At 48.0% G+C, this 13799-nt stretch overlaps 1 protein-coding gene across 1 annotated transcript in view; it reads right to left on the reverse strand.

Moving 5' to 3' along the window:
• Window positions 1-5195, reverse strand: part of LOC146209406 (4-vinylphenol methyltransferase 2-like) — a 30099-nt gene extending 24904 nt beyond the window's left edge. The window contains exon 1 of the mRNA XM_084600096.1: window positions 5008-5195. Within this exon, the coding sequence (XP_084456222.1) occupies window positions 5008-5150 (143 nt within the window). The 5' untranslated portion in view covers window positions 5151-5195. The remainder of the gene's footprint in view (window positions 1-5007) is intronic.
• Window positions 5196-13799: the final 8604 nt, after the last annotated feature.

The raw sequence follows: 13799 nt of genomic DNA on the forward strand, positions 1-13799 counted from the left end.
GGTGTCAAAATAAGGGTGACAAATGTTCGGGTTTGCCAAAAACGCAAATGGCGGTGGGTTTGGGCGGACACTAAACTATTGGTAAAATTTAGAACAGCGGATTTAGACACCGAAATTAATTTTGCAGCGGGTGTGTATGTCATGGCTAGTGTAATAGCTGCCGCCTCCACCTCTGTTGTAGAATCGGTGAGAATTGAGGAAGCAGTATTCCATTAGGAATCTCGCTTTTAAAATTTTGTTGTTATTGTGGCTGTAGGAAGAAGGAAAAGAAAATGCACGGGCCTGCTACTGTCTCTGCAGCTGAGCCACCTGCGCTGCCTCGCGAGGACAGGAGAGAAATTAAAGAAAGAAAAAGAAGCGGGAGAAAAAGCCGCGCGCCACAACAGTCGTCGTCCGCCACCTAAGCGGTAGCGGGTGCAATGACGGCCTACAACAGATAAAATATCGGTGGCAGGCTAGCGCCGCCGCAAGCGACGTTGACCGACCAGTCCCAGGCCCGTAGGGCTAGGAACAGCCACCTGCCAGGAACAGCCACACTTTTAAAATGTTAAAGGAAGCCACAACCTCGCGCAAAAAACACTCAGACTTCTAATCGGACTTCTAAATTTGATGTTTCTAGAGGACATCAAAAACTCGGGTAAGTCTTGTCTCAGTCTAACTTGGAAAACCGTACTCAGAAAAGGGTCAGTTTCGTTACGAAGAATGTAACTTGGTACTATTTGTCGTAAAAAGAAATGGGTGAAACCAAGTCCGCCACTTTTCACCGAGCGAAACCAATTTGTACGACTCGTTGTCTCCCAAACCGAACCCGAGACGAAAACCGCTGGCAATCTGTGAAATGTCTGTACGTAAACCCTTGACATGGATAATGATTGCAATACATACCAGATTTTGGAAACAATTATCAAATTGCATACAGTCGAACGCGCAAACAATGATAAATCACTTGTTCAAATACAAGAAGATGTGCTCCGCAACGTACCCCGCACAGGTGAAAATGTCATAATGGCCCTTGACATCAAGGGAGTATTTGATAACGTCAGTCACGAAGCGATCCTTAGAGGCTTAGACGACCTGGACTGCGGACGCAGAATCCACGGGTACGTCAAAGCCTTCCTGTCAGATAGCACTTCCACCACCGGCATGGGAGACCTTCGATCGAACAAAATTCACGCGCCAAACAAAGGAACACACCAAGGATCAGTCATCTCACCTATCCTCTTCAATATAGCTATGATAGGTCTAGCACGAAAACTAGAGAAAATCGAAGGCATCAGGCACGCCATGTATGCAGACGACATAACAGTCTGGACGAACACCGGTTCCTTCGGGTAGAAGGAACAAAAACTACAGGAAGCGGCCTCCTGTGTACAGAAATATCTCGGAAAAGAGGACTCGCATGCTCGACCGAGAAATCGGAACTGCTTTGAGTGTGGAGAGGCAAACAAAACCGAACCGTCCCAACCAGTGAAAACCTGAAACTCAACATCTACCTGGAAGGAATGCCCATTCCGGAAAAGACAACAATAAGAATATTAGGTATGTGGGTTCAATCGAACCAACGCAGTAGTCACACTTTTACAATGCTCAAAACAACAACTCTACAAGTGACACGCATGATCACCCGCATTACCAACAGGCGGCATGGCATGCTCGAAGAGGACACGCTAAAACTAGTTAGAAACCTGGTAGTGAGCCGAATTATGTACAGCCTGCCCTACCAGTGCCTCAACAAGAGTGAAATACAACAAGCGGATGCCCTGCTACGCAAAACGTATAAGACGGTGCGCCGATTACCGCGCAACACGTCTACAGAAAACCTCTTGGCGCTTGGATTGCAAAACACATTCGAAGAACTACGCGAGGCGCAGCTTGAGTGGCAAAAACTCAGGCTGCTGCAGGCAACGACTGGAAGAGCGCTCTTACAGAGACTCGGATACTGTGAGCAGATGCGAGAAATAGCGAGGACGGTAACGATCCCCGACGAACTTCGCAGGTCCCACAAGGTAGCTCCAATCCCGAGAAACATGGACCCTAACCTCCACCAAGGTAGAAGAGAAGCAAGGGCCGATTTTATTCAAAAAAAAAATATTCAAGACACAACCGTGTATGCAGACGCGTCCTCGAGAGGAGGACACAACAAAATTGCAATGGCCACGGTGGTCGATTCGTCTCTACGTGAAGTCACCAGCGCCTCTATCCGACACTGCACAGTAGCATAGGCCGATGAAGTAGCCATTGCTCTAGCGGTGGCGGAGGGCTATAGAGCTGGGCGGTCGCTAACGATACTCACGGACTCTCAAACAGCCTGTCGAAATTTCATGAATGGTAGGATTGGTCGTTACGCGCTCCGTATACTCCTCGAAGCGAGCGACAGAATTAAAAACCACGAAGAAAACAAGACCAGACACAAAATTATGTGGGTACCGGGGCACATGGGGGTGGCAGGGAATCAAGAGGCTGACAGGATAGCTCGAGCATACACTACTTTCCGAGCTTCTGACGGGTCCGCAGAACTTTTGCCAGCACCGGTATACTCGGCCATATAAGAAAACTATAGAGGAAGAAGAATGCGATATCCCCCACCGCACAGTTTTCTCACCAGAGGCAATTACAGGCAATTACAGACGGGTTCATACCCAAACCTACACATACTAAACAAAATGCACCCTACCATATACGCTGACAGATGTCCGTGGTGCGATGAAAAACCAACGCTATATCACATCACATGGGCCTGTCAAAGCATAGATGTGGTCCCAAAAATTCGAAACCCGAGTGCGGAGCAATGGGAGACTGCTGCCCAGCGACCGCTGCGAAGACCAGCAAGGTCTGGTACAGCGAGCCCAACGGGCGGCAGTAGCCAGCGGAGCCCTGGACTGAGGGCAACCGACCATTGTGCAAAAGTGGACGAAGTCGACGGAGAAGACTGGTGGATTCAGCAAGCAGACATCTCTGAAGACGTCCAAAAACCGCCAAGTAATATAGGGCTAAATAAAGTTTTTCCTCCTCCTCCTCCTCCTGCCAACGCTTGACCCGCGCCTTAAGGGAAGGAAAGGTGGGAGTGAAAGTGGATAGAGAGAAAGAGGTGCAGTAGTGGAGGACTGTGGAGTGATTTCGGACACCTGGGGAGCTTTAACGGGTGATTACATCGCAAAACACATGAGCGCCTGTTCGTTTCGCCTCCATCGAAACGGAACCGCCGGTGGTGGAGGTATGCATATGACGTCATCCGCTAGGGGCACTAGCGCCCGGAGCGGCATTCGCCATATACGTGGTCGTGACTCATGTGTGCGGGCGCCGCAAATAGCCGGAGCTAGTACTCAACTCGTGACCCGGGGTGCGCTATTCACGTCTTTCTGCCTGCGCTAGCGAAAACCACGCGAGTGAGTGGATACGTACTATACCCATGGACTTCGTGGAACAAGAAAAACATTAAAATATTCGACTTTGTGAAAACATCAGCTTGTACAACTGCGGTAACTTCGTCGTGGTGTGCGGCATATTACATCATCACTGCTGGGCGCTAAATTCATCGATATCGGGGCCTGCTTGTGAAATGCGCTCGTAAGTTTGCGACAGGCAAAGAAATTAAAACGTACAAATCTGAAAGCGTTGTAATTTTTCGCCAAGCGAGCAAAGCCAAGAGCCACACGTGCCTGAGGGCGTCGATGGCCGGCGTGCCGTTTTTAGAGGTGAGTAAATTGGGATATGTATGTTCCTTTAGCTATCGCTCGACTTGCAAGTTGCGTATTACAGAAGTATGAAGTGTCGCTGCACATCACGTTGTTGCGAACCTAAGTTCCATGCATTATGTGCATTTTAAGCAGAGCTATGTTGCCGACAGTAAATTTGAATAACATGCTTGGTGGGTGTGCTGTTTATGCTGGGAGCGCGTGGGAGTATTTGCTCGACCTTCTGTCATCCAAATTAACCAACAGCGTTGCTTCACTTTACTGCTTGAACAGCGTCTATGCAAGATTCGATTTGCAGCTTGCAGATTACTGCCACTAGAAATAAGAGTTTCGCGGCCATGTCAGCTTTGCAAGTGGGGTAATTAATGCGCTTTCTCATCAAGATGTGTTCTGCTATAGGGTTTTAGAGTTCTGCTGTGTGGCACTTAACAAAGGATTTAATGTGCTGCAAATTGTGTTGTGTACAATGGCCAGCCGGTCATTTTCTCTGGCTGTTGCTGCTGCGCGGGTGAATGCCTAGTTGCACACCGAACAGGCATTGTTATGTCCCGGCGGATCACGAAATTAGCGCTCCAGACTCCATGCGCATAAAGGGCTCCACAAAGAAAAGTGGATTTGGGAGTATTTACCAGCTTGATAAAACTTTACGGTTCCCTTCTAGTATACGGCGGGTACATGATACTGCGCGAGACGACTCGCGCGGATGCCACCAACCACCTCCGACATGGCGGTTGATGCGTGACAATGCTCGCGCCATCTGGTAGTACGGCCTCAGTGAATACTTCCTATAGAGCTCGGGTACCCCTGCACAGTTATCGGACATCATAACCACTGCACCACATCGGCGGGCCGGCTTTATTTTATTTTTAAATTTCTTTATTTCACGTTAATGCAAAGCTGAAAATAGATATGCAAAAGATGCACAACGACGTTATCTATCTGAAAGATCGTCTGCTCACAGGAATGCTCAGTCATCTGCTATACTACAGAATAAGACAGAAACTGGTTTCTAAAACGCTTGTAATTTAAAAGAGCGTTAGCCATCAATTCTGATTAAAAGTGAGCATACTTTATATAATGAAACAGCCATCACATACATGTGGGATACGGGAAGTCTTTAAGGAGACCTCGCCACGTTTAGGTCAGCATATTTAAATTGAAAGCTCGAAAGCCCTTTGTGTCTGAAGTGTTGTCTTTTTTGTTTTACCGGCGCCAAATATCTCGAGTTTTAAGGTGCACGTTATATTTCTCTGTTTATTTCTTCTCACTGCGCACTACGTTCCGTTCGTGCATCATCGACATCGTTCCATACTTGAACGTAAAGTTTCCAGGTCCGCATCCAACGTCGATGAACTGCTGCTGAGCCTGGTCATCGCAGATCTCGAACGCACTGTTGAAGGCGTCCAATATGGCTGCGTTGGCAGTCTCGTACCGCTCGGAACGCACCTCGAACATTTCGGCGTCATCGTGTTCCGGACACGTTGATTGCACTGGCTGCGGCGCCATCTGGAAACAATAAAATATAGTGAAACGTGAGGCTCTAAATTCGCTTAAGAAGTTTTTATGAGACTGATTTGTTACCTTTGCTTTTTACATTCTGTCTTGCTTCTCGTTTCTATATCAAGGCTAAATACTTGGCGTTTATTGCGACGACAAGCTAAAAAATCTAGAGAGCGCGCCGCCAAATATCTCGTCTCATATTACTTATATAGGCTCCTATGCAGGGAGATATATCGGGTATTTTGTTAATGCGAAAGCATTACTTCGCTATGCTCACAAAAATCTGTTCGCTGAACGTGTCCACAAAATCTTGCACGCAGCAGTTGTGAGTAATTGAGAAGGGGTAGAGGTTAATGAGTGGTTCAATCGATAGCGGGTAACGTGATGTTGTGTAGGAAAAAATATTTAGACTAATAAGTTATTTAGGTAATTAATTAGAATAACTAGTTCGCAGTAAAGGAACGGATCAATATCTGCCTCTCTTGTTATGTGAACACCTGAACCGCGCCATAAGGGAAGAAAGGAAGTTGGGAGTGAAAGCATAATGAGAAAAACGGGTGCCGTAGTGAATGTGACGTCACGTAACCGGCAGTAGAGCCGAAACAGGGAATAGGAGGGTATTGGTGCGCAGTTTGAAAGTAGCAAAGACTAAAAAGGGTAAGCAAGAAGTTGATTAATGTGACATAGAGGATGGGAAGTCACGCAACCGGAAGTAGAGCCGAAGAAGAGCATAGGAATTAGAAAGTACCAAAGACTGAAATGGACAAACAAGAAGTGAATTAAGCAACTAGTAGCAACGAGCAGCAGCATCCGCGCTTTCGAACTACTCCAATGCAGATTCTGCTGTGCTAATTACATGTTTTCTTCCTTTTTCCAGATCGTTATTTCAAACCCACGAGAGATGCTCCAGGACGGTCTGTCCAGGTATATGGTGTGTACAGCAAGGAGGGCATCATTCACGTAAGAGAGCTAGCAGATAAATTAAAAATAACGAAAATTAACTAATCACCGCTGATCAATTTTAATACTTGTGACATTAAGGGCAACATGAGAACGTATTGAAGGTCATCAGCATAAACGTTCAGACCTACTCTTATATTTTTTTATGCGCACTTCTGTGCGAAATATTTGACATCAAATAAATACATTTTAGTTAGTGAAATTTGCTATCCGCAATGAACAGAAGCATCTAAAGTGACATCTCATCATCATCCTCATCGCCAGCTTGACTATACCCACGGCAGGGCGAACGCCTCTCCTATATTTCTCCAATTAACCCGGTTATGTGCTGGCTGCATCCACTTGACCCCTGCGACCTTCTTAATCTCATCCGCCCACCTACAGCACTGCCGCCCCCTGCTACGCTTTCCTTCCCTTGGAAAACAGTTTGTTAGCCTAAGTGACCATCGGCTATCCTCTCTTCGCACAACATGTCCTGCCCATGCCCATTTCTTCTTCTTGATTTCCACCAGAATGTCAGTAACTTGAGTTATTTCTCTGACTCAATCTGCACGCTTCCTATCTCTTATTGTTACCCCTGCCGTTTTTCGTTCCATAGCCCTGTACGTTGTCCTCAACTTAAGTAGAACCCTCTTGGTTAGCCTCCACATTTCAGCCCCATAGGTGAGTGCAGGTAAGATGCAACTGTTGTATACTTTCCTCTTGAGCGATACCGGTAAGCTGCTAGTCATAATCAGCGAGTGCTTGCCAAATGCGCTCCATACCAATGTTATTATTCTTGTTATTTCCTTTTCATGGTCCGGATCTGCGGTTACTGCCTGTCCTAACTAGACGTATTCGCCTACTACTTTCAGTGCTTCGCTGCCTAACGTAAACTGCTGTTCCTTTTAGAGACTGTTGAACATTACCTTAGTCTACCGCATATTGATTTTCAAGCTTACCCTTCTACCTTTCCTGTCTAGTTCATCAATGATTATTTGTAGGGCATCCCCCGAGTGACGTAGCAAGGCAATGTATCAGCAAATCGCAGATTACTGAGGTATTCTAACTGCTCCCATTCCAAGTCTCTAAGCTATCCTATTCTATTCTAAGTACTATTCTAAGCAAGCTGTGAATAGTACTGGGAGGATCGTGTAGAACTATGATTGTTGTGCGGCCAGTATATATATCTTCCAGCACTTTAACGTACGGCTCGTCTGCCCTCTGGTTTCGCAATGCCTGCATCACCGCCGAGGTTTGTACTGAGTCAAATTCTTTTTCATAATCAATGAATGCTATGTATAAGGGCTGGTTATATTCCGAGCATTCTTCTCTGCGAAAGTGACATCTGCGACATTTATCAGTTCCTTTCAGTTCAGTCGTTCAGTCGTGTCCGACTCTTCGTGACCCTATGGACCATATCACGCCACGCTTTACGATCTGTGACTATCTTCCTAACATCGCATAACTTCATCTGCAGCGCCTAGAGGATGCCATCTAACCATCGCGTCCGCTGCCTACCCCTTCTCCGATAACCCTCAACCTTTCCCAACATCAAAGCTTTCTCCAGCGACTCCTCTCTTCTCATAATTTGAGCAAAGTTCAGTTCAGTTCAGGCGTTCAGTCGTGTCCGACTCTTCGTGACCCTATGGACCATGTCACGCCACGCTTTCCGGTCTCTCACTATCTTCTTAACATCACATAGCTTCATCTGCAATGCCTCGAGAATGCCATCTAACCATCGCGTTCGCTGCCTACCCCTTCTCCGGCGACCCTCAACCTTTCCCAACATCAAATCTTTCTCCAGCGACTCCTCTCTTCTCATCAGATGACCAAAGTAGCTGAGCTTTAACTTTAGAATTTGACCCTCCAATGAGCAGTCAGGGTTTATGGTCGACAATATCGACTGATTTGATCTTCTGGCAGTCCAAGGAACTCTTAAGAGTCTTCGCCTGCACCACAATTCAAACGCGTCAATTCTTCGGCGGTCAGCCTTTTTCACAGTCCAACTCTCGCATCCATACATCACAACTGGAAAGACCATAGCACGGGTTATACGGATCTTGGTTGGTAGACTAATGTCTCTGCTCTTTACTAGGCGGTCAAGGCTAACCATTGCTCTCTTTCCCAGAAGCAGGCGTCTCCTAATTTCATGGCTGCAGTCTCCTTCCGAGGTAATCTTGGCGCCCAAGAATAGAAAATCTGTCACAGCTTCCACTTCTTGTCCATTGATGCTCCAGGACTTGATAGGGCAAGACGCCATGATCTTCGTCTTTTTAATGTTCAGTTTAAGCCCAAACTTCTCACTCTCTTCTTGTACGCGCATCAGAAGTCTCTTGAGTTCCACTTCACTTTCTGCCATTAAAGTGGTATCATCCGCATATCTAAGGTTGTTGATACGTTTTCCAGCAATCTTCACTCCAGCTGAAGACTCGTCCAGACCAGCCTTCCTCATGATGCACTCTGCATATAGGTTAAATAGGCAGGGCGACAGTATGCACCCTTGCCTCACCCCTTTCTCAATCGGAAACCAATCAGTAAGACCATGCCCAGTTCTGACTGTGGCCTCTTGCCCTTCATAAAGGTTCCTGAGGAGACAGATGAGGTGAATTGGAACTCCCATCTCTTGGAGAGCTTGCCACAATCTGCTGTGATCTACGCAGTCAAACGCTTTCGCATAATCAATAAAGCAGAAGTAAATGGGTTTCTGGAACTCTCTTGCTTTTTCCATGATCCAGCGAAGGTTGGCAATTTGGTCTCTAGTTCCTCTGCCCTTGCGAAACCCAGCTTGCACGTCCGGAAGCTCCCGATCCACATACTGCTGTAGCCTACCTTGCAGGATTTTTAACATCACCTTGCTAGCATGCGAAATAAGCGCGATCGTGCGGTAGTTGGAACAATCTTTGGCACTGCCTTTCTTTGGAATGGGGATGTAAACTGACCTCCTCCAATCCTGTGGCCACTGCAGGGTTATCCAAATCTTTTGACATAATGTATGCAGTGTGTTAACAGCGTCGTGGTTGAGGTTTTGAAGCAACTCAGCTGGAATACCATCAATTCCGCTAGCTTTGTTCTTAGCAAGGCTGGCTAAGGCCCATTCAACTTCACTCTTCAGGATGCCCGGCTCGAGATCAGAAATCACAACCGTCCTATGTTGGGTTTGCACATCCGGGCCCTTCTTGTACAGTTCTTCTGTGTATTCCTGCCACCTCTTCTTTATCTCTGAGGCTTCAGTGAGGTCCTTGCCTCGTTTGTCCTTTATCACGCCCAGCTTAGCACAGAAGCTTCCTTTGATATGTTTGATTGTCTTATACAGAGCTCTTGTGTTCCTTAATTGGCTGTTGTCCTCAACTGCTTGACACTGTATGTTCAGGAAGGCATTCTTATCTCTCCTTGCTATTTTCTGAAAATCCGCATTGAGCACCTTGTACCTTTCTCTTTCCCCCATACCTTTTGCCATCCTCCTGTCCTCAGCTATTTGCAAAGCCTCTTCAGATAACCAGTTTGCTTTTTTGCATTTCTTTTGCTTTGGAACTACCTTAGTAGCAACTTCTTGTATTATATCACGAACATCAGTCCACATCTCTTCGGGCTCTTTGTCTTCTAGATCTAATTCTTGAAATCGATTCCTCACTTCCACAGCATATTCTAATGGAATCTGATCCAGATCATACCTGAAAGGCCTTCTAGTTTTCTGCGCTTTCCTCAATCAATCAATGAGCAAAGTAGCTAAGTTTTAACTTTAGAATTTGACCCTCCAAAGAGCAGTCAGGATTTATGGTCGACAATATCGGCTGATTTGATCTTCTGGCATTCCAAGGAACCCTCAAGAGTCTCCGGCAGCACTACAATTGAAACGCGTCAATTCTTCACAGGTCAGACGTTTTCACAGTCCGACTCTAGCGACATTTATACTCTTAGCTAATTTATTTTGAAGATGTGCATTGTTAGAAGCCAATTTTACGAGCTGAAATGCGTATTCCAGAAGTTAAAGTATTGAAATCCATTGCAGATGAAAATAATTTAAAATACTTCAATAAATGTTTGCGTCGACCGGCTTAAAGTTATTAACACAAAGCCGAAGCCGCCCTTGAAGCCGAAGGCAAACATTGAATCGTTAATTTTAGTAAATAATCGTTTCTCTAGTGCGGCCTACCACGTACATATATATAGTGCTAAGCTAATGAGACTACCTCAGTATTCTGCGATTTACTGATGACATTGCCTCGCTAAGGGGGGGGGGGGCACCTGGCGGCAGAGGACAACGGACGAACTCCACATGAGCTCCGCTGATTTCGTGTTTTTACCCTAGACAGTGAGACTCTGCAATACTTCCGTTGATATCACCGGTTTCCTGAAGACGAGCGGAATCCAGGGACACCAACCAGAAGTACGTAAAACGAGTTTGGACCATTTTAGGTCCACGTTTCCCCGTGGCCACGCCAGATCCCTCGCTAGGCCTACTGCGCCGCGCCGAAGAATACGGAGCTCTGCGTCGCAGTGGCGTTCGCCACCTGCGTCGCAGCAGCGTTCGCCAGCTGGGCTGCGCCGTGGACCGTGCCCGCGCGCCGTAGTTCGTCATGAGGGTCACCGTAGAAGGCATCCCAATTTCTCGAGAAGAATTAGCAGCCAGTGATTGGTTGAATAAAGTAAACAAGCTCCGGGAAGCGCGAACAACATCAGGGCCTGCCGTGCCAGATTTCCCTGGAGAAAAAGCGGGACCGAACCAAGCGTCCCAAATCGACAATGGGCTACGTGCGAAGACGAAAGCTGAACTCACGCCTCGGCAGCGAGGACGCTTACTAGCCAAAAATCTGTAGCATCGAACCAGCCTCGCTTACCCAGCAACGCTCTCAAGCTAATTGTGCGCCCACGGGGCGGACTGCTACTCTCCAAGATTACAACCTACCAACTACTGGAAGCGATTTGCACTGCTGCTCACTTCACCAGGGACGCTGTTCGTCACGAAGACCTAATACAAGCTAACCTTATCCAGAATACTTTCTCGTACTGCACCCCAGTCGTTGAAAGAGCTGAACGGGTGATGCAACTCAAAGAGATCGCCATTGACAACAAGGCGTATGAGATATCCGTCTACTGCGCTCCAGATGACAGTTCGAGCCGTGGTGTGATCCGCGGCGTCGACCTCCGACTGGATCGAAATACAATCCAAGCAGAGTTACAAGACAACCGTAACCCACCCATTGTGGACTTTCGGCGGCTCGGGAACACCACCGCAGTACTCATCACATTCGCTCAGCGCCAAGTGCCTACCTGGGTCTACTTTTGCAATAGTCGCCACAGATGCAACTTATTCAAGAAGAAGTATGAGGTGTGCTATCGCTGGGGCGAGCTCGGTCATCGAGCCGATGTTTGTGCAAGCACAACTACCAACTGCAGAGGTTGCGGACTATCCAATCCTACCAACGACCACACGTGCAAACCAATCTGCCGCCTGTGCGGCAAAGAACATCTCACGGGCGATAGTCGCTGCAGGGAAATCTTCAGGATTCCTTACGAAGTCAAGCGCAGGAAGTGGGAGAAAATTCGAAATGCTGAGGAAGAGAAACTCAAGACCCAAGAGACCGCCAAGCGGATCACACTCCAGCGCACCAGCCGATGGTACCGGCAACGCTCCGATAGCCAGCAGCGGCAGCTCCGAGACCGCTCGAGCTCTTTTCCACCGCTCAAGTCTCCCGCTACACGGATGGGTTCTACGAGAACAACTTATACTCAGAGTAGAGGCTCTCGAAAAGCCGACGGCCACACTCACTCCGTCTCCCCCGCATCCGCAGGATTCATATGATTCAGTACCTATGGATATCGCTCCTCCCAACAGATCAGCACAAAAACGCAAAGCAACGTCCGACACCGACTCACCCGCGGAGGGTTGGCAGTCGCGTTTTGCCAAAGTTGAGGAAAGCTGCAACCTAAGTCAAACTCGCATCAAGGCTTTAGAAGCACACATCGAACGCTCACTTCACACAATCGGCTCACAAGTCACGCAACAATTTGAGATGCTGAGCAAAGCTATACAAGCACAGGGCAAACTCCTCGCTGCCGTGGTACCCGCGGCCCCTGCGGCGACACCCGTTCAAACCCTACAAATATCCCAGCCTAATCATGGCGAGCAGCTCGGGTAACATCACCATCTGGCAGTGGAACTGTCGTGGGTTCGCGCGTAAGCGTCCGGTCCTCCAGCAGTTCCTTGCCGCGAGTGATCGCCCCGAACTAATAGCTCTCCAGGAATGCGACAAGAACACGAAACTTGCCGGTTACAGTACATACCTATCGGAACGAGTAAAACCTCGAATAGCTACTCTCGTGAAACGTAATCTCACTGTCCTCCAGCACAATTTAGATCCAGCTTTCTACGAATACGTCTTCTTAGAAATATTACCTCGACCCTCGCGTAAACGTTGCACTAGTCTGTTTATAATTAATGTCTACAGCCCTCCCCGAGCTCATAAGGATATTTTCGGTCCGCTTTTCCTCAAAGCCCAGCAGCTGGCGCAGGGCAGGGGCAACCCCTCCTCATTCTCGGTGTCTTTAATGCGCATCACCGCGCTTGGGGCTACCACTATGACTCTGCTAAAGGTCGAAGCCTTTGGAATGACTGGCATACGCACCAGCTGATCCTTATCACGGACGTGTCCTACCCCACTAGACACGGTACGGGCCTACAGCGTGATACAACGCCGGATCTTGCCTTTACGACCTCCGGAGTTAAAGCGACTTGGTGTCACACTCCACTCACAAAAACTTTGGGAGTGATCACTTCGTACTCGAAATCGTAATACACGAGCCCACCAGGCAATGTACGCGGCCGGCTCAGGTGATTGACTGGGACTCCTTCCGGTCGCACAGGAAACAGCAGGACAAACCTCCCGCTATTACTGATATCAAGGCGTGGACAACCAAAATTGTCAAACAAGTGGCCGACGCCACTCAAACCGTCGAGTTAGAGGACAGTATCCCACACTGCGACCGCTACTACGCCCATCTGTGGGAGCGCAAGAAGTCGCTCGAAGCTCTACTTGCCACTCGGAAATGGGACCGCAATGTCCGGCGTAGACTGGCGCGCGCACATACGAATATCGAGAACTATGCAATAGAACTCACACGACAGAGCTGGCACAACATATGTGACCAGATGAACAAGACTCCAAACGCTCGTAAGACGTGGAACCTCCTTCGACATTTACTCGACCCAGCAGGAGGCAAGCTCCAGACACGCCAACAGCTCGAGCGAATCTTCCACCAGTATCCAGGCACGTCTGATGAGCTCAAACAAGAACTTATAAGTACTTACATCCGCCCTGAACCAACAATCAACCTCCCCTTCTATCAGGGCGCGGACAATCTCCGTCTAGACGCTCCAATCACTTTTGCGGAGGTCCGAGCAGAACTCAATCGCCTCAAGACGACTTCGGCGGCCGGCCCTGACCGCATTCCAAATAAAATGCTTAGGAATCTAGACGACGCATCCATTCATGCTCTTACCGACTATTTTCAAGAATGTTGGGTCAGCGGTACCATCCCTCAAGAGTGGAAATGCGCCAATCTAGTCCTCATTTCCAAGCCGGGCAAACCACCAACCTTGGCCAACCTCCGCCCCATCTCCCTCACGTCCTGCGTTGGGAAGCTGATGGAACACGTTATCCA

The sequence above is a fragment of the Amblyomma maculatum genome, chromosome 1, assembly GCF_055883805.1.
Source record: "Amblyomma maculatum isolate TAMU_Amacu chromosome 1, ASM5588380v1, whole genome shotgun sequence".
NCBI classification, from domain to species: domain Eukaryota; kingdom Metazoa; phylum Arthropoda; class Arachnida; order Ixodida; family Ixodidae; genus Amblyomma; species Amblyomma maculatum.